At 34.9% G+C, this 18,625-nt stretch overlaps 1 protein-coding gene and 1 pseudogene across 4 annotated transcripts; one reads left to right on the top strand and one right to left on the bottom strand.

Annotated features, from left to right (window-relative positions):
* Positions 1 to 374: 374 nt before the first annotated feature.
* Positions 375 to 3,549, bottom strand: LOC110717771 (annotated as a pseudogene).
* A 2,413-nt stretch (positions 3,550 to 5,962) lies between these two features.
* Positions 5,963 to 17,468, top strand: LOC110717341 (cysteine protease ATG4-like). Of its 4 annotated transcripts, XM_021896005.1 has the most exons (10): positions 5,963 to 6,122; positions 6,258 to 6,601; positions 6,632 to 6,936; positions 7,020 to 7,105; positions 7,196 to 7,246; positions 7,494 to 7,849; positions 9,638 to 9,779; positions 11,728 to 11,783; positions 11,866 to 11,936; positions 16,909 to 17,468. In XM_021896005.1, exons 2-10 carry the CDS (start codon positions 6,387 to 6,389, stop codon positions 17,109 to 17,111), a joined length of 1,485 nt encoding a protein of 494 aa, XP_021751697.1. In that variant the 5' UTR covers positions 5,963 to 6,122; positions 6,258 to 6,386; the 3' UTR covers positions 17,112 to 17,468. The 4 variants fall into 4 exon arrangements, with proteins under 4 accessions (XP_021751697.1, XP_021751694.1, XP_021751696.1 ...); XM_021896002.1 differs by having other exon boundaries at positions 6,258 to 6,936; XM_021896004.1 differs by having other exon boundaries at positions 5,964 to 6,122; positions 6,258 to 6,936; positions 9,641 to 9,779.
* The last annotated feature ends 1,157 nt before the right edge of the window (positions 17,469 to 18,625 follow it).

The following is an 18,625-nucleotide window of genomic DNA, read 5'->3' as shown; positions in this document are numbered from 1 at the left end:
GTGTACTTGTTTGTTTACTTGTTTAGATAGATGAGTACCGAATTTGTTTACTTGTTTTACGGTACTAAATAATTACACTGGTACGGACACTAAATAATTACTTATTTTAAACAAAATGACTTATTTTGAGTTTAATTACTTAGTGTTTTATTGAATAGGTTGTCAAATTTTCGTTTTTTTAATATATTATATGCCTAGTTATTCGCCGTACCCGTGTCCCCTATTTTAGGATTGCCGTTTTACCGTGTCCGTATCGTACCCGTGTCCGTGTCCGTGTCCGTATCGGTGCAACATAGATCTTCTCACGTGTATATATATAAATATATATTAACCAAAAATAATTATTCATTATTCATTTTTTGAAACCTTAAACACAAAACACAAACCTACCCTTTAAGATCTGAACCGTTGTTGAGCAATTCCAACCTTCAAGTTCGGGTACACGGATTACGGAGGTCGTTGTGTAAAATTTGGGGGGCGTGCGTCACTAGAATATATGTAATGGTGGTGGCGTATTTCGCTTCTAAGTCAGTGGGTTCCAAACCACGGCACAATAAAAGAAGGACGGATCTTCATCAGTTGTAACGATATTTCTTGTCTTTATTCTTGATTTCAACAGGTATTTTTTCCAACAGGTTTATGGTATTTGATAAAAGATGGATCATCGTATGGAGATGATGAATGAATGCATAACATCGACGAAGTTGTCTAGAGCTCGAAATCCTAGGAGTTCAGCCCCATGGAAGAGGAAGAGCTCACAGATGCTACCCGAGGTGCGTGTTAGCTGCGGTAATGGGCTTTAATTGGTGGACTCTATCAATCCAAGATTCTGCAACAATTATCGTACAAAATTCATAAACAATACATATCACTAGTTCACTACCAAGGGGCGTACATGCGTATAATAATCCGATCTCTAATTTTAGGTATCACCTTTAAAATTTTAACTAGGTAAAGATATTACGAAGTATTATTATCTTTTTTTTTTTAGTGTACAATAAACATCCTATATAAGATAACATTAACCAACATTACCAGAAGGTGAGGATGTGAGGTAGATTATTGTAAAAGTAACATAGTTACCTTTATACATTAAAAGTGTTTTTTAAGTAGTAAATTTTTTGTTAGGAAATAACTATACTAGTAAAAAGGAGAAGCAACTAACCATCAATATTTTAAGCGAAGACTCCTCCTTATTCAAAGTATAGAGATGCAGGTGTTTGATTCCATTGGCAAAAATCTTCTTGCACATTTCGGTTCCTAGACGAATACCATAGGCTTTCACTGCTTCGTCGTCGTCCTTAATCGACTCCAATGCATCAGTGATCTCTTGAGGGATCTACAATTACATTATTTCAGCCAAAAAGCACATGAAATGTTGAGAATATACTACGAACAATACGGGTGTAACAGATAAATTAGATGTACCTTTGTTTTACATAAACTGGTCATTTTTACAAATCCCTTGTAGTCTACAATGGGATAAATGCCAGGAACAATTGGACATGTGATCCCAATTTCGCGGCAATCTTTAACAAACTTGAGAAAAATGTTCGTATCGAAGAACAGTTGTGTGATGATAAGATCGGCACCAGCATCAACCTAAGCCATTTTGTGCATGCACGAAAAATAGTAGTAATAAGTCATCATAAACTTAATGAATTGCAGTTGTCACAAATAATTTGACAACGTTAATTAAAGGGGTGAAAGTTTCTGGATTAAATTCAAAATGCAATCAAATCTAAACTAAATTACTAAATTGGTTTTATTTTATTTTATATTGGATTGGATCACACATATGCAAATTTGAATTTCTGGTCAAGTTGAGAATGTTTGAAAAATGAACAAAATGAAATTATATGGACATTTAATCTTGCTAGAAAGTTGTAAAGTGCCAATGTTACTTTAAAAGATGGTTATGCAGATTTTTAAGACTATCAATCTAAGTATTGTTGGTCAATGTTTGGGCCTATAAAGTTCAATGTTTTATAAAACAGGGTCCATGGCCCACTTTAAATAAATAAAAAAGTTGACATTATTAATTTGGATTTCAAATACTTCTTCCGTTCTATTAATATTGCAATAATGAACTTTTTGCACTATTCATCACTCTTGTTTGACCATATAATATGATTTATACGTTAAGCAAAATATAGTCATGTGGGATCTTATTGGATTCGTCTCATAAAATACTTTCACAATATCAACTTTTTATAATTTTTACTCTTACACAATTATAGATATTTAGCATATAAAATGTGCTTTGGGATGCGTAATTTCATCCTTGTTGCAATATTAATAAAACGGAGGAAGTATGATCCAAACAACCAAATTCTAAATCAAGTTTGACATTAAGAAAATTTTAAATTAAATCAAATCAACCAATCTGGTCTTACTTCTAATTAGATTGGAACATAATTAAATCCAAACCAAAAATCGAACTTTCATCTTTAATTTTATGAAAAAGATATTACTCCGAACACTATACGAGAGTTTTAAACACTTGTAGCACATTGGACAAAGTCACAAAGGTAGTAGATAGTTTACCTTTCTTTTCAAGTAAGCCAAATCACTAGCATATGCTTCAGGACTTGCTACACCATCAGGTCCAAAAACACTAGGATGTGCTTCTGTATTATTCCAAAACATAATAAAATGTCAAATAAATTGTGTAATACGAAGGAATTATTAAACACAAACTGTATAAATTTATATAAAATCTAGATTTCGAGTACAAAAATGTGCAAAATTATACAGTACTCGATTAGTACTATGCTCTCACCTGGATAACCAGAAACAGCAATTCCAAAGTAATCACCATACTTGCACCTCATATGACTAACCTGAGATCATCTAACCATCAATCAAACCGAATCTAACATCGAAAAAACAAAAACAAAACATCGATAACAGATTACAGAGAAGAGATTACGAGGTCAAGGGCACAAGCAAAACCGCCTTCAACAGGAACAAACTTATCCTGGCCAGGAGGCGGATCACCGCGAAGAGCAAGTACATTTTGCAAACCATTAGCTTTAATAGTATCAAGAGCCTCATCAATCTTTTCGACAGGCATGTTAGCACAAGTAATGTGCATCATAGTGTCAACACATACACTATTTTGCATACGATTAGCAATGTCTATTGTTACATTGCTCGTCGCAGTAGTCCAAGTAATGTCACAAAAAAAGGGGTTATGAACCACCATTCTCTCCATTGTCTCGAAGAGAATTTTGATACCATTGCCGGTTTTTGGAGCAAAGTATTCCAAGGAGAACAGGGCTTTGTTCTCTGCTTCGGCGGCTTTGATCTTGTCTATCACCTTCATTTTTTTGTTTCCTTACACTAGAATAAGGGAGGAGATTGTGCACGTCAACCAGGAGGGGGCAAAGGCATATGCCACTCAATGCACAAGACTTATAAGTTAGAGTTAATAATGATAACGTAATTTGTTAATGTATACTTCCTATTTTCTAATAAATAATCGAAAGTCAAGTATTTATCTTATATATAAAGTGAAAGGAGGGTTTTGGGTGATAAACTTCACTTTCCCAAAATAACCCTCTCTTGTTTTTTTTTTAAATAAGAAAAACTACCATTAAATAATTTTTTATTATATTTTATCAATAATTTTTAAACCCGTTAATATTTTTTAATTAGAATTAAGGAGATAATATTATGAAAAAAACAGAGAATTGAGCTTGATAAATTACTTATATTGCACACGCAGGCTTTGCGTGCGTCTCTTAATTTGTTGTTGAATAATTGAAAAGAACCTTAGCAAAAACACAAGGCAGTTTACAAATAAACAGCAAGTATGAGTAGATTGAGTCATAAAACGAACAAAAGACAACTCGTTTGCCATCTTTCGTGCTCTTGCAAACTTACTTCTATCTCTATTTGATATGTTTATTAAGTAATTTAATCAACTAGTTCCATTACCATGTCTTAAATTACGGAAACAAGCAATAATAAGCTAAATATTGCAAGCAACAAACTAAAACAAAACACTTTGAATTTGATAATTGACGACACTATTTTAGCCCGGCCCAATACAAAAAAGTAAAGGCCCAATATTAGTCATTGACGAAACTTTGTTGTCAACCAAGCTACCATATTGGATGGTAAGACTTTATAAGACCACTCTCAACGGTGAGCAAAAAAAAATGCCCACCCACTATCTCTCTACCCACTTTCTCTCTCAACAAATCTGATTTGCACATGGGCAAGTTTTTTTCACAATTTCTCTCCCAATGGTGAGCAAAAAAAATGCTTGCCCACTACTCTCTCTCTCTTACTTTTTCAATACCCCACCATTACTTTCTCTCTCCTACACAACACTTCTTTATTTATTAATATCATTTATATTTTAACAATATTACTCCAAATAAATAAAAACTAGTCTAAATTTGTGTAACTTATTATTTTTTTATTTGTGTCGTTTTTATCGTTAAAATAAAGAATATGGAGGATTTATGGTATTTCTGAAATTATACCAAAATATACCAAAATGCATGTCTATTTATAGAGAATTAAATTTTATGACCGTTGGTAATTTTAATTTTTTTTTTAATAAATATTTATTTCAGAATTTGCATTACAAAAAATATAACCATTGCAAATTGTAGGACCCACCAGAGCACTAGTTCATCTTCAAAAATGCTCAAGTCTTGGTCATTTTCAGAAATGCTCATGAGCATTTTTTTGGCTTTTTCTCATTTGCTCACCATTGTAATGCATGAGCAAATTTTATGCCCACCCAAAATGCCCATGAGCAAATTTTTAGCTCACCATTGGTAGTGCTCTTACTTCGCCACCTTGTTATACACTGGGTGTCGCATGTCAAAATTTTCACCATTTGATGTTACATGAAATTCAAATGTATAGTAGTCTTATATGAAATTTTACAAATTCTAGTGGTATCGGAGGACCGACAACATGTCGGACACAACACCCAGATCCGAGTCAGAGTAGCATAAGTAAGACTCTTATAGAGGGGGTGTTTTGTTTACACTAGGTAAAGAAAATTGAAAAAGAAAGGGTTAGAGAGGGAATGAAAAAGAAAAATATATGCGGTGTAATTTTCAATATACTCGTAATTCATTTGTTTCATATAAATCGACATGTTTTGACATAAGCTACTTTGACTTTATTTGTGATTTATATCTACAGAAAAGATAGCATATGTATGAGTCTTGATGTAAAAATTCAAATATAATTATTATTTTTTCTTATTGATAATTGGAGATGATAATGTTTGAAATATGTATTAGCAAATGTGCTAAAACAAATGTGTCAGATCAACAATATATTATGAAACGATGGAAGTAAAATGTTTGGCCATTTAACCTCTTCTTGTCTCTCGCACATTTGCTTCACCACAGTTTTCCTTACTGTCATGGTGGCAACATTGAGAAGGGTTTTTGGAGAATTTTAAAGAGCAATTTGGAGTGATGATTTGATATCAATTCTTAAAATTAATCCTAACAATGTCAATTCGAGCCAGTTATGGGTTGGGTCCAACAATTTCGAGTTCAAACATATAAATTGTCTAATTGGGTTAGGTTGGAATTTATTATGTATCTAAAATAGAGCTAAAACCATATTTAATACCATTGAAAGACAATTCATATTTCTTAGCTACATGTTTGATATTCAATATGACAACATATACGGTAGTTTCTTTTCAAATACACAGTTGCTATGAAACATCGTATAACATGAGTATATTTGCTGGATAATTGTACTCGTAACATACTAACAAGGGTGTACTTCGTATAATTGCATTTTCCATACTAAGATGAAAGACGAAAATCCTCTTAAATGAGGATTCGACCACTAACATTACGCCTAAAAGTCGGAGAACTAGCCAACCAATTCAACCTCGCATCACACCCCGTATAATTGTATTGGGTATGGGAGACTTGTATCCGGGAACACAACACCTACAAGTACAAGTATTTGATGAATGTCATCACCGCAATAATTTTAACGGAGCGCACATTGCGTTGCGTATAATAATACCGGTTCTCCCTTCCAAGGGGAAATCAACGCCCAACTCCTGCACGCCATTCTCTCTCCTCCTTCCCCCCCAATTTCTTCTCGTCGCCGGCGAAATCAAGGTTACCTGCTTTCTCTCTCCTCTCTCTCTTTTGTTTTCTTCATGAAAATTTCTTCAATTGTTTTTACTCTGATTATGATTTGCGATTTCAATTCCTAAGAATTTGCTGTTGTTCTTTGCAATTTTCAATTTTCAGGTGATTTTCCGCTGGTTAGAATTGAATAATTAGGTTTTGAATTTTTTGTGCTTAATTGAAGCAGAGTTAGGTGATTGATTGATTTGAGTAGTATGATCATCAGCTATGATTCAAGTAGAATTGTAGGTGATGAAGAATTTGTTTGAGAGAACTGGTACTGCAAATTCAACATCTGGTACTAGTTCTTCTTCAAATTCCCCTAAATTTAATTGCATTTCTTCTAATTCTTCCGATCACAAGTCTTCATCATCGTCGTCAACTAAGGCTTCTTCGTTGTTGTCTGGAATTGTTGTTTCCGCTTTCTCGATTTTTGAGCCTCGTGTGGAGGAGGGTGTGAATCCGAGTTCGAATTTGAGTTCAAGTTCGAGTTCGAGTTCGAGTTCTTCTCGTGAGAAGAAGGGGGTTGGAACTAAGTCTAAGATTAGTACTAGTTGTAGTGGTAGTAATGGGTGGGCGGCTGCTGTAAAGAGGGTTATGGCGAGTGGATCGATGAGGAGGATTAGGGAGTCCATGTTCGGGTTTAACAAGTCTAGTGCTGTCACTTCTACAAGTGATATTTGGTTGTTGGGTGTTTGCTATAAACTTAATGATGCCATTGGTGGTGATCCTGTTAGTAGCAGTGGCTTTGCTGCGTTTGTCGAGGATTTCTCATCGAGGATTTTGATGACGTATAGGAAAGGTTTGATTAGTTTTTGAAAATTTTGACCTTGATTATGGTAATTAATAGTATTGTGATTGATTATTGTTATTCTTGTATTGTAGGGTTTGATGCCATTGAGGATTCAAAGTATACTAGTGATGTTAATTGGGGTTGCATGCTTCGAAGCAGTCAAATGCTTGTTGCCCAAGTGAGTACATCTCTAGCTAAATTAGTTAGCTTTCTCGGTTTGCATTATTCGCATTATTTTGAAATATGGACTACGTTTCAATATTTGCAGGCGTTGTTGGTTCATCAGTTTGGGAGGTCTTGGAGGAAATCTGTGAATAAGGTGAGATCAAGTGGCTTAATGCTTAAGTTGTTTTTGTGCATTATCATTGGTGACAAGGTATTTTGTTTTCAAACTTTAGAGTGAATATGTCTTTGGTTACTCACTTGTAATAGAATCTATATCAATATATCGCTTAATAGTCAATACTCATCTAAAATACGAAAAAGTTGGAAATGGGTAATAAAAGTCTATATTATTTTATATTTTGAATGTTAGATGCAGTAATAATGATATTCATATGATGCAGCAAATTGATCAAGGGTACATTGAAATCCTACATGATTTTGGTGATTCTGAAGAATCAGCATTCTCGATCCACAAGATTCTAGAAGCTGGGAAGGGTTATGGCCTTGCTGCCGGCTCATGGATAGGTCCCTATGCCACATGTCGTGCATGGGAAACTCTGGCCCGCACTGGTAAAGCATTGCCAATGGCAGTCTATATTGTTTCTGGTGATGAAGATGGTGAACGAGGTGGGGCTCCTGTTGTCTGTGTAGAAGATGTATCTGGTTGCTGCCGTGAGCATTCAGGTGGTGGAGCTGATTGGACGGCTATCCTGCTGCTGGTTCCTCTAGTACTTGGACTTGATAAACTTAATCCCAGGTTAGTTTTGTTTTACAAGTTATCTTAAATATGCAAAATTTAAAACCTTTAAAATAGGGTACCTCATTATTAGAATGTGAATCCAAAAACCCCAAATCTTGGTTTCAAATTCTTAATTTTTTGGGATGTCCTCATGAGATGAGGATTTTTATTTTGTTAAGTTTCTTTCCAGACATAGCTAATTTAATCACCTTTTAGTTGCATAATAAGTTAGAACCTTTGGAGACACAAGCTAGAAGGTCAAAGTGTTTGGAAATTTAGTCAGATGAAGGCATTGATACGTAATGTGGCCTAATTTTTGCATTAGAGCTATGAACAAGTAGCTTGTGTATATTTGGAGCCTATAGGACAATCCTATATTTCTATTTTTCTTCTTGCCCTTTATAAGAAATACAGATCTTGTTTTCTTGGAAGTAGTTGGGTTGCTTTGGTATTGAATCAGAAACAAATAACGCATATCCTCCTAAATTGAATTTTAGAAGTAGCCAAATAATTGAACAATCAAAGTTTTGTTGTTAATGTTCATATAGTATAAAAAAAAGAATACATAATACCTGATCCAATTTGGAAATGGTATTTTTTTTTTTTTTTTTTTTTTTTTTTTTTTTTTTTTACTGAAAAGAGAAAATACTTTTGTTACATAACGCTGCAATTGGAAAAGCAGGAACTCCTACAGTCTGGAAGAAGTTATAAGAATGTCACTATGGGGAATACATTGCAAATTCGAAAATGCAAACTTATTTGTGTTTGAAGTATTTTCTCAAGTCAGAGGAGACATTCAAAGAAATGGCTATAACCATGACCAATAGACTGCATGGGTGGTTAATATAACAGTTTTTTTAAAGGAATAGGATTGTGTCTTGATTCGTGTTCGCAGAGTTGTGTAGATTTAAGGAATACACTAATATAGGACAAGGTTCTAAAAGATTCAATGGAAGAAAAAAAAAATAGGTGCATGCCTATTAAGCTAGACAATAGATAAAAATTAGGAAATTTAGTAGAATGGTACCAAAAGGGTTCAAGGTATACCATACTGTCCCACAAAGCTTCTCAATTAGTGCTAAAACGTCAAAGCTTCTACTTTTCTTTTGAATTTCAAAGAACACTTAATCCTAGTATATATATATATATATATATATATATATATATATATATATATATATATATATATATGTATATATACATATATGTATATATATATATATTATTTTATTTTATTTTTATCCTTTCTTAATCTTATGGTTTATGATTTTGATCTATGATCTAAATTTCTTGTCCAAATTTCACAAGAATGTGGGTCAGTTATTGGCTGCACAATCCTTTGGTTCATTGTCAGACATGATTACAATCTACTGATAATTTACTTCTTGTTGCCATGATAATCTATGCAACTATTTATGTTGTTATACTTTATTTTGTATTTTACTCCCTACACTTCATAATAATTGACATAATGGATGGGAACATAAAAAATAATTATCTAGTGATTTTATTTTGTATCATTAAAAAATGAGACATGTGAGGGTGGGAAAAGTTATTGGGTTATGTGGGATGAGGTAAATACATTTTATGATAGTGGATATGTCCATGTTTGGTAGTGTGTTAATTATTATAAAACTTTTTGAAGGAGAAAAGTGTGTTAGTTGTTCCAAAACTGGGGGAGTAGTTTTCTTGATCAATTCTGACTTCATTAGGGTTTTTTTTTTTTATTATTATTTTGTTATTTTTTTTTGTGTGTGTTTAAAAATTGTATTAGTGATTTTGCATTGATTATTCTATTTGTTTCAGCAGGTATGTTCCTTTATTGGGTGCTACATTTACATTTCCTCAGAGTCTTGGCATTTTGGGTGGGAAACCTGGTGTTTCAACTTACATTGTTGGTGTGCAAGATGAAAATGCATTCTATCTTGATCCCCATGATGTTCAACAGGTACTTCAGCACTTTTATGTCATTTTGTTGCATCTATTTGATTGATTATGTCTCGAGGATTTTTTAGATTAAAAGCAGGTGATTTGGCATGATGTTATTAGGATCACAAATTACAATTCAAATTCAGTGTCTTATAATTCTACGACCCTATAATACACAACCGGATTCGAATTTAATTATTGTTAAAATTATACTTTCTTTGTTCCAAATTAATCGCATCATTTAACCTTTCCAAGATTTTAGACAAATTAGGTAATTTCGTATTTTAATGTGTAACAAGTAATGGTTGATTATTTTATACTCCATCCGTTTTGCTGTAGTTATGGAAACCAAGAAAAATTAGAATTGGGGACCATGCATGTGGGTACTTTTGTATCAAAAAAAGAGAGAAGAATAGAGATTAAGAGATTTATTAAATTGTATTGGGTCCTACAAAGTGAGATTGTGAAGATAAAAAGTGAATAAAAAGTTATCATAAAAAGAAAAAGGAAAAAGTGAGTAAAACTTAGGAAAAAGGTTTGTAAACGGAAAGTGAGTAGAACTTAGGAAAACTAAAGGAGTATTATAGTTAGGGATTGTTGATTATTTGCTTTATAATAAACTGTTGCAACTTGCAAGAGGGAGTAGAATTGTATGATTATATAATAATATAAACATTTGAAGTGTTAATATCTTAATACAATTGTATGGTCCAGTGATTTAGTTTTACAATGACAATTTTAAGTTAAAAAATTATTTTTATAGTACAAGTTTAAAATTTTTATTTTTCAAATGTACAAAATCCAAGCTCTTATAATTTAACCCCTTTTCCCCCTTCATTTTACTTGCTCTATTTAACAAAAAATTACCAAAAGTCTGAGAGCTTTTTGGTCATATGGGCCAGTAAGGTTTTTGGTCAATGAGACTAGTAAGTTGAGATGGAGACAGAATGTACTTTATCATATCTTGATATTTAGTTTTATAAATGATTTTTATTGCTTTAAATGCGAATTATTATTAATATTTTTCAACATTTTAATCATGTTTTTAGCAAATATATAAAACTAACAATTCTACAACTCTGAGTCAATTTTAAAAACAATTTTCCAAATCGTGCGTTTTACTTCGTTTGGAGAGTTAGTAGGCAAGAAGAGTGTTTCAAAGATGCTTTCATTGCAATGTTCAAATGAATGATAGTGCCTATGTGTAGGCCTTCTTTCTTTTAATCTAGAATGCTCTTAATTATAATCTCCACTTACTCTCTAGAGTGTTCCCTCCTCCAAAGGAACTTACATACAAGAAAGTTTCTACATACTTCCTTACAAATATGTACTAGTGTTAGACAACTCCTAGCTAAAACCTTCTACACAAGAATGCACTGGTAGAGCAGTCTAGAATGTTTCAAAAAGCACCACAAACTAGGTTGTGCTCAAAGTGTACTTACGAGATCTTATCTTGGAAATCCGCCCTTACCATCATCTTCATTCGTCCAAAATATGGGGGACCCCAAATCTTAACCCATTCAAAGCTTGTTTGGCCCACCAAACGTCCCGTTATTTTGTTATTGTCAAGTGGTTGTTCACTGGGAATGCAAAGCATATAAAAAATAAATCTTTTTAGTTAATAATTCCTGAAAATCTGATTGTCTCTTTACTCCATGTCAATCTTTTTTTACTTTCCTTTGGTCTATTTGTAATCATATTTTTATACTTTCTGCTTTCTTGTTTATGAATTACGAGTGCAACCATGATAAATGAAATCCTCTTTCTACACTTTCACACTTTAGAAGTGAGTGAAATGTTGTGATTCTAGATTTTGCTTTGCCTATCTTTTTTGTTTTCCTTTATTCTTTTGATATTAGACCAGAATATGCTGGTAGCTTACTTAGTTACTTTTACTTCTGTTATTCTTACAGAAATTGAGTTTGATGACAAGTTTTAGCTCTCACTGTGCTTGTATTGCCTTGCAGGTGACTAATATTACAAAAACTGACCTAGAGGCTGATACTTCATCATTCCACAGCAAGTAAGAGTTTTACTGAGAGGTTGATGTCCTTGTCATCTTGGATTTCCTTTGCTTAGTTACTCATTTACTTAATTTGCATCAGTGTGATCCGACATATTCCGTTGGAGTCTATTGATCCCTCATTGGCGATTGGATTTTACTGCAGAGATAAAGGTACTCAGTATGTCTTTGATTTCATAATCTGTTCCATGGTTGCGTTCGGTTTTGTGGTTCTGTTGCAAATATAACAAAACAAGGCAAGATCCTTTCTATATGAGACTGGCAGTCTGGCGCTACTTGTTCTGGGTGATTTTGGGTACCCAGAGTAGTCCCAGAATCAATAGTTTCGCTGTCCAAGCCAAAATCAGCTCCATAGTGTTTCCAGGGCAGTTGCTAGACTGGTCACCTATAGTATAAATCAACTAGGACAATTTGTGAAGTTGAATATGCCTCTGTGTGTGTACTGGGTTCCAGGGCCATTGTGTACTGAGTTCATTCAAGATTTTAAAATGAGCTCTAACACATTTTCTCATGAAAGAACGATTACAATGGTAGATATTAAAAAAGTGGCTTATGAAGTTCAAGTTGGAAAAGTAACTATGTTTACATGAAGGACTGTAGTTGGTGGGGATGGCATAAGTAGTACTTTGTATTTTGTATTTGCATATAGAAGATTATATGTTTAGAATTTACTTGGAGTATTAGGTAAATTAGCACTGACTGACATTAAGATACTAACCTCACCTTTTTAGAGTTTCTAGCTATAATTGCCAGTTAGTGCATCAAGATGCTAGTTCTTGGTATCAGCAAGCAGGGAATTAAACTCCAAAAGGGTTTGACTTAATTGCTCTCCAGGGCTTGAAAAGCAGTACTTCCTCTGCAATATTGCAACAATTGCTATTTTAGGAAGGCTCACAAATATTGCAACATTATGCAAATGCTTTTTCTCTATCTCTCTCCTCGTCACATGGATCCTTATCTTTATTTCTTTGTATCTTTCTCCTCATCTTAAATCCCGTGTCTTACTCCCTTTTTGCAATATTGGGGGAACAGAGGAAGTAATTGAATCTGTTAGATCTTTGATTCTTGAGAAGATTTGTCCATTTGAGCTACAAGAGAGTCGTATCTTCCACCTGCTGCCTCTCCAGAAGCATATTTTCTGACTCCTCATCTTATTCCTGCTGCTCCCTCGCTTTATTTTTCCTCTTTCTCTAGAAGCTATCAATATCTGCTATCCTCAGGAGGGAAGCTCATTTACATTGGTTGGGAACACCAGTACCTCCTTGGCGCTAGTGGAATGAGAGTTACATTCTTACAATTTACAAAGGAAGCTATTTTTTAGGACATTGATGTCATTACTAGCCTTACCATTCCTTGCAAGAAATTCCTAGCGATCTTCATGGGGTCCATTTTGGTACCTTTAGAAGTAAAGTCATTATAAGTTGTAAGTCATTTAAATGAACCAGAGACTTCTATTGGAGTAGATAGTCTTCTCAGATTCTTCTATTGGAGTAGATAGTCATTTAAATAAATTTCCTAGGGTTAAATGTGTATCTGTAATGTTAAAACATACTTCGTATATGTCTTCAATATCCTCGCACTAGCTTGTTGAGAAATAAGTAGATTGAACCCTATCTACTTTTACAACGTATTATATACCAAATACCGCAAGTTGTTATCTACAATCTACCTTTTAAACAAACTCCTTGAATGTGTAGAATCTGAGATTAAATAATTTATAAAGGTTAATTAGGTAACCTGTTGCGGGGGGATCGGGAGGTGGGTTAGTTGCGGGGATACTGTTGCTGCTTTCTCGATACATAGGAGTCAAATCAGCATGTTATATGAAATATTGGCGTTGTGTGCTGCAGAAGGGAGTTTCAGTTTTGCCTGTTATCTTAAGCTATTGCTTTTTAATTGTAAGTAGTATAACTTTAAATGTCAAGAGGAAAGGATGGTTGCTGGTTTAAAAATTTTCAGATGTGTGGATTTCCTTGTGGCTATTGTCTAAGGCAGGACCGCAAGAGTCTGTCAACTTACCTGCAAATATGGGGTATAATTTGTGTTGTTGATCTGGCTCCTCTATCAGATTACTATCTAATTTGAAAAATGGAGGAAATTAAAGAGGAATTAGATTGCTTTCCTACTGTTAGTTGAAGAATACATGGTAGTGACTGGTGACAAGATCTGTGTGGCTTCATTTTGTTAGATTATGGGTGAGAGAAATTCATTATGTACGCTAGAGGTGTCCACCGTGCGAGTCGTGCGAGCTGGGTTAGGGTTAGGTGGGTCGCGGGTTGGGGTTTCATGACACACGGCACGACACACGTAGGGTAGGGTGGGCCGGGTCGTGGGTTGGGTCGGAGAAGTTGGACACACCAGGGTTAGGTTCGTGGGTTAGACGAGTCGTGGGTGGGTCGAGCTGGGTTTGTGGGTTAGACGGATCGTGGGTGGGTCGAGCTGGGTTTGTGGGTTAGACGGGTCATGGGTGGGTCGAGCTAGGTTCGTGGGTTAGACGGGTCAAGGTGGGTTAGTGAGTTAGGGTGGGTCGAAGGGTGGGTTAGTGGGTTAGGGTCGGGTGGGTTTGTGGGTTAGGTGGGTTAGGGTCGGGTGGGTTAGGGTCGGGTGGGTTTGTGGGTTAGGTGGGTTAGGGTCGGGTGGGTTTGTGGGTTAGGGTCGGGTGGGTTCGTGGGTTAGGGTCGGGTGGGTTGTGTGGTGTTTTAATTTTTACAAAATTAACAATTTGATGGCTTGCTCTTAATTAAGATGTCTACGTATCCTTATATTATAAAATAAGGAATCAAAGCCAGCGTAGTTCTTATATTGTACTTCTTTTGAAATTTGGGGGGGGGCTTGGACCTATCTTTAGAAAACTAAAATTTAATTTTGCAATTAAATTGTAATTTTCGAAAAATAAGTTGCCTACGTATCCCGAAAGAATCAAAGCCCACGTAGTTCTTAGCGTACCTGATTTAGACTTTTCTAGCCACCCATGTTTGTTGCATCATCATCCCCGGAAGCTGCATCATCCGTTGACGACTCCAATATCATCACAGGATCATCTTCATCGTCTTCGTCTTCCTTTAAACCTTGAGTTCTTCTTTCAGCTTGATCCCAATCTTTCTTACAAACACAAATTTGAATGCTTTCCGGAGTTAAGCGAGATCTTTTTTCATCTAACACTCTTCTACCTGCACTAAAAGCAGACTCGGAAGCAACAGATGAAGCGGGAACTGCAAGTATATCTTTTGCAATTCTCGCCAATATAGGAAAACTTTTTTTATGTTCTTGCCACCATTTTATAATTTGAAAGTTGTTGGTCTCATGTTGATATGACAAATAATCATTAATAGCAAGTGTTGAAGAAGATGATGATGAGAATGATGTAGATGCTTTGTGTTTTTTTTTCATAACTTTATCAAGAAAACCAAATCTAGAATCGGAAGTGCTAGTAGTAGTTGGTGTTGCCAAATCAAAACCATAAATAGATGCATAATGATCATAAAGGTCTCCCAAAACAGATTTGCATTTGTTAATATATTCACTAACATCATAATCGATACTTAAACTTGTATAATAAAATTCTAAAAGATTTTCCAAACCTTCAGCTTTGACACCGGGGTCAAGAATAGCAGCAATTCCATAAATGATTGGAAATTCACTAAAATAAGTATGCCACTTACGTTTCATACTTATTATACTTATTTAAACGCATTTTTCATGGTAATTAACTAATTGTAAATCATAGAAAATTGGAAACTAAACTAACTTTATAATCATTAATAATAGTTTTTTTAAATATTCATAACAATAAAAATTTAATTAGAAATTACCTTGAGATGAAGGTTGAGATGTTGGTTGCGATGGAGGTGGCATAGTTGAACTTGATGATTGGTGGGACTCGTGGGAGAAATGTTGTGGTGGAGACGTTTGAATATTTTGCCTATCTCCTAAACCATAATCTCCATATTCATTGACAAATTGGTTTAAATTTTCCGTATTAATTTCATACGAAAAATTTGCACCACCACTCCTTTGGCTACCACTTCGACCACCACTTTGACTCCTTCCCATTCCTCCTCTTGAGCTCATTTTTTTTTTGTATGATTACTAATTATAATATGGAGAAGAACTTTTTTTTTTTAGAATCTTAAGAATACTAATAATAATATTAAGGAGATTTTTTTTAACAAAAATATAACTCTATATAACACTTGAGAATTTGAGAACAATAAGAATTTTTAAGTAAGAGAGAAAGAAAGCTTGAATTTGTGTGGAAATTTGAGTGAAATGGAATTGGTATTTATAGGAAAAATAGAATGGATGATCATACACTTAAAAAACTAGCCGTTAGATACAAAAAACTAGCCGTTAGATACAAAAAACTAGCCGTTTTTTTTTTAAAATGGATGTTAGGCCGTGCGGGCCGTGCGAATTGTGCGGGCTGTGCGGGCCGTGCGGGTTGTGCGGGCCGTGCGGGTTGTGCCGGCCGTGCGGGTTGGGTGGGTCATGCGTGCGGGTTGGGTGGGTCATGCGTGCGGGTTAGGTGGGTTGGCTCGTGCGGGTTGGGTGGGTCATTCGTGCGGGTGGGCCGTGCGGGCTGGGTTGTGCCAGGTGGGTCGGGTTAGGTGGGTTCACGGGCTAGGTGTGTCGAATTAAATGAGTCAAAACGGGTTGTGCGATTTGGGTCGAATCAAACGGGTTAAACTGAGCTGGGTTGAAATGGGTTGTGTCGAAAATTTTGGACCCACGACACAACCCGGATTAAATCCGAGCTGTGCCGGGCTGTGCCGGATTGAAACCGGGTCGGACCCACGTGACCCACCAGCCGTGCGAGTTAGGGTGGGCTGGGTCCAACCCGGCCCACTGGCCACCTCTAGTTACCTGAAAGTGTGGTACTGTGTTCTGACATATTGCTGGAAATTTTAGATTTCAGAGCCCTTTAAGTTGAATCTAGAAACCTCCATAAACATTAGGTCGATGTCGCTTTTTCATGATCCAAAGAATTTTTATTAGGTTCTACTGTTCTAGTGTTTAACAAGCTCAAATAGCTTTTGGTTTATAACCTAAGAAAAGGAGGTTATAAAACAAACATAACAAAATGCTTATTGATTATTTTTTTATTTATTTTTTGGTTTGCTGTCAGATGACTTTGATGATTTCTGCTCTCGAGCTTCTAAGCTAGCCAATGAGTCAAATGGCGCTCCTCTATTTACTGTGACACATAGCCGTAACTCCCCTAAGACAGCCAGTCAGCATGATATGGGCGTTAGTGAAAACCGCGTAGATGATTCATATGATATGCTGCATTCAAATGACGGGCAAGAGGACGATTGGCAACTTCTCTGAAGATGGACGGTGCTGATAGTTTAAAATCTGATTGGAACTGAAACAATTGTGCTGGAGTTTGACAAGTTGACATGTTTGTATCGTTTGTCCATTGGTTGGTTGGCATCTCGTCCCACTTAAAACTTTAATTTGTTTTTTTTCAAGTAAAAGAATCTTAGAAATTTTTCAGTTCAGATAGTGAAATGTTAGTATCTGTAGAGGTATTTATCACATGTCATAATTGGTGTAAATTCGTTCATTTAATGGAAGGCGTGATATCTTCATTTGTTTTTTTTTGTAAATATGGCATTTGCAGATTGTATTCAACTGTTATGAGGTTGGTTGGGTTTTAAGGCATTCGGCTTCCTTTCCACTCCACCCATGTTCGACTCCTCATTCCCCCTTCCTCTTGTGCATTGCTATGATAGTTGTGCTTCATTGTGCTGTGTGTAATTTAATTTGTTTTAAGTTGTTGGTTTCTTCGGTTATTAGGGGCTTACATTACTCGAAGTTGTTGATTTATCTTCAGTAAATCTCATTGATCCAGAATTAGTACCTATCCTCTTTAGGTTTGTTTTTATTAACATTGTCCTAAAACTACATTAAGACCTTTGGCGTTTGCAAGCTTGGAGTTTAAGGTTGTATTTTTTTTCGCTTATCAGTATTTACAAGCCATGAATATAAGTTATCTAATCTAATTAGCGTTTATTATAGTGTTGAATTGAACTTGGTTAGTTCTGATTGATCTTGAACTTAATTTTCGCATCTTTTTGTCGTGTGGAAAATGAGAAATCATATTCAAAGTGTATATATGTACCACATAAAAGCATAATTAAACTTGACTGTTGGCTTTTAGCTTTTGGACTTGAAGTTTAATCCGAGTAGGCCTAATCGAATCCTTTTTTTAAGATACCAACATCTTTTCCTAGTGCTCAAATTGCTTGATTTTTTTATAAAGTTGAATCTAACTCACAATCAACTCTACTACGAACCTACTCTTGGCTCATCACTATTGTTAAGGGTAGCTTGTAATGATTCAAAAGGTTATAAAAGATTATGATGGACCCTTAAAATCCTAAATTTTACGAAAAATCAGTTGCATCAATAATTGTTGCAACCTAAATAAAAAGGTGAAAAACAATGAAGGGCTTCTAGATGAAAGGAACAAATCAGTAATATGTTCTGACGTTTTGTGTACAGATAATTCTAAGCTGTCATTCTTCACCTCCCAAAAAAATCAATCAAAAAATTAAAACAGAAAATTATTATTATTATTATTTTTTTTAAAAAGCCCATATATCTTCTAGAAGAAAAGGGTTCACGTGCCCCAGCAAGTGAAATGAATGTTTAATAGTTAGTGTGTGTGACAAAAAGTGGTCCATGTCTTTGTCACCTTTGATGATTTCTGGATGACTACTTCCGCAACTTCAGCCATACACATACTATTTTTTATACACACATAATTTGGATTTTGTACTTTCTGGATTCACCCAATTTTTTTTAATACAGAGTATTCTATCTGTTATTAAATACGT

This window comes from Chenopodium quinoa, unplaced genomic scaffold (assembly GCF_001683475.1).
Source record: "Chenopodium quinoa cultivar QQ74 unplaced genomic scaffold, ASM168347v1, whole genome shotgun sequence".
NCBI classification, from domain to species: Eukaryota; Viridiplantae; Streptophyta; class Magnoliopsida; order Caryophyllales; family Amaranthaceae; genus Chenopodium; species Chenopodium quinoa.
This window is presented reverse-complemented; position numbering and strand designations above follow the sequence as displayed.

Bases quoted from the DNA above. Each gene is read 5' to 3' on its own strand.
- LOC110717341 (XM_021896002.1), top strand. From the start codon at position 6,387: ATGAAGAATTTGTTTGAGAGAACTGGTACTGCAAATTCAACATCTGGT. The intron at 7,106-7,195 runs GTGAGTACATCT...CAATATTTGCAG, and splicing joins GTCAAATGCTTGTTGCCCAA to GCGTTGTTGGTTCATCAGTT. The intron at 9,780-11,727 runs GTACTTCAGCAC...ATTGCCTTGCAG, and splicing joins ATCCCCATGATGTTCAACAG to GTGACTAATATTACAAAAAC.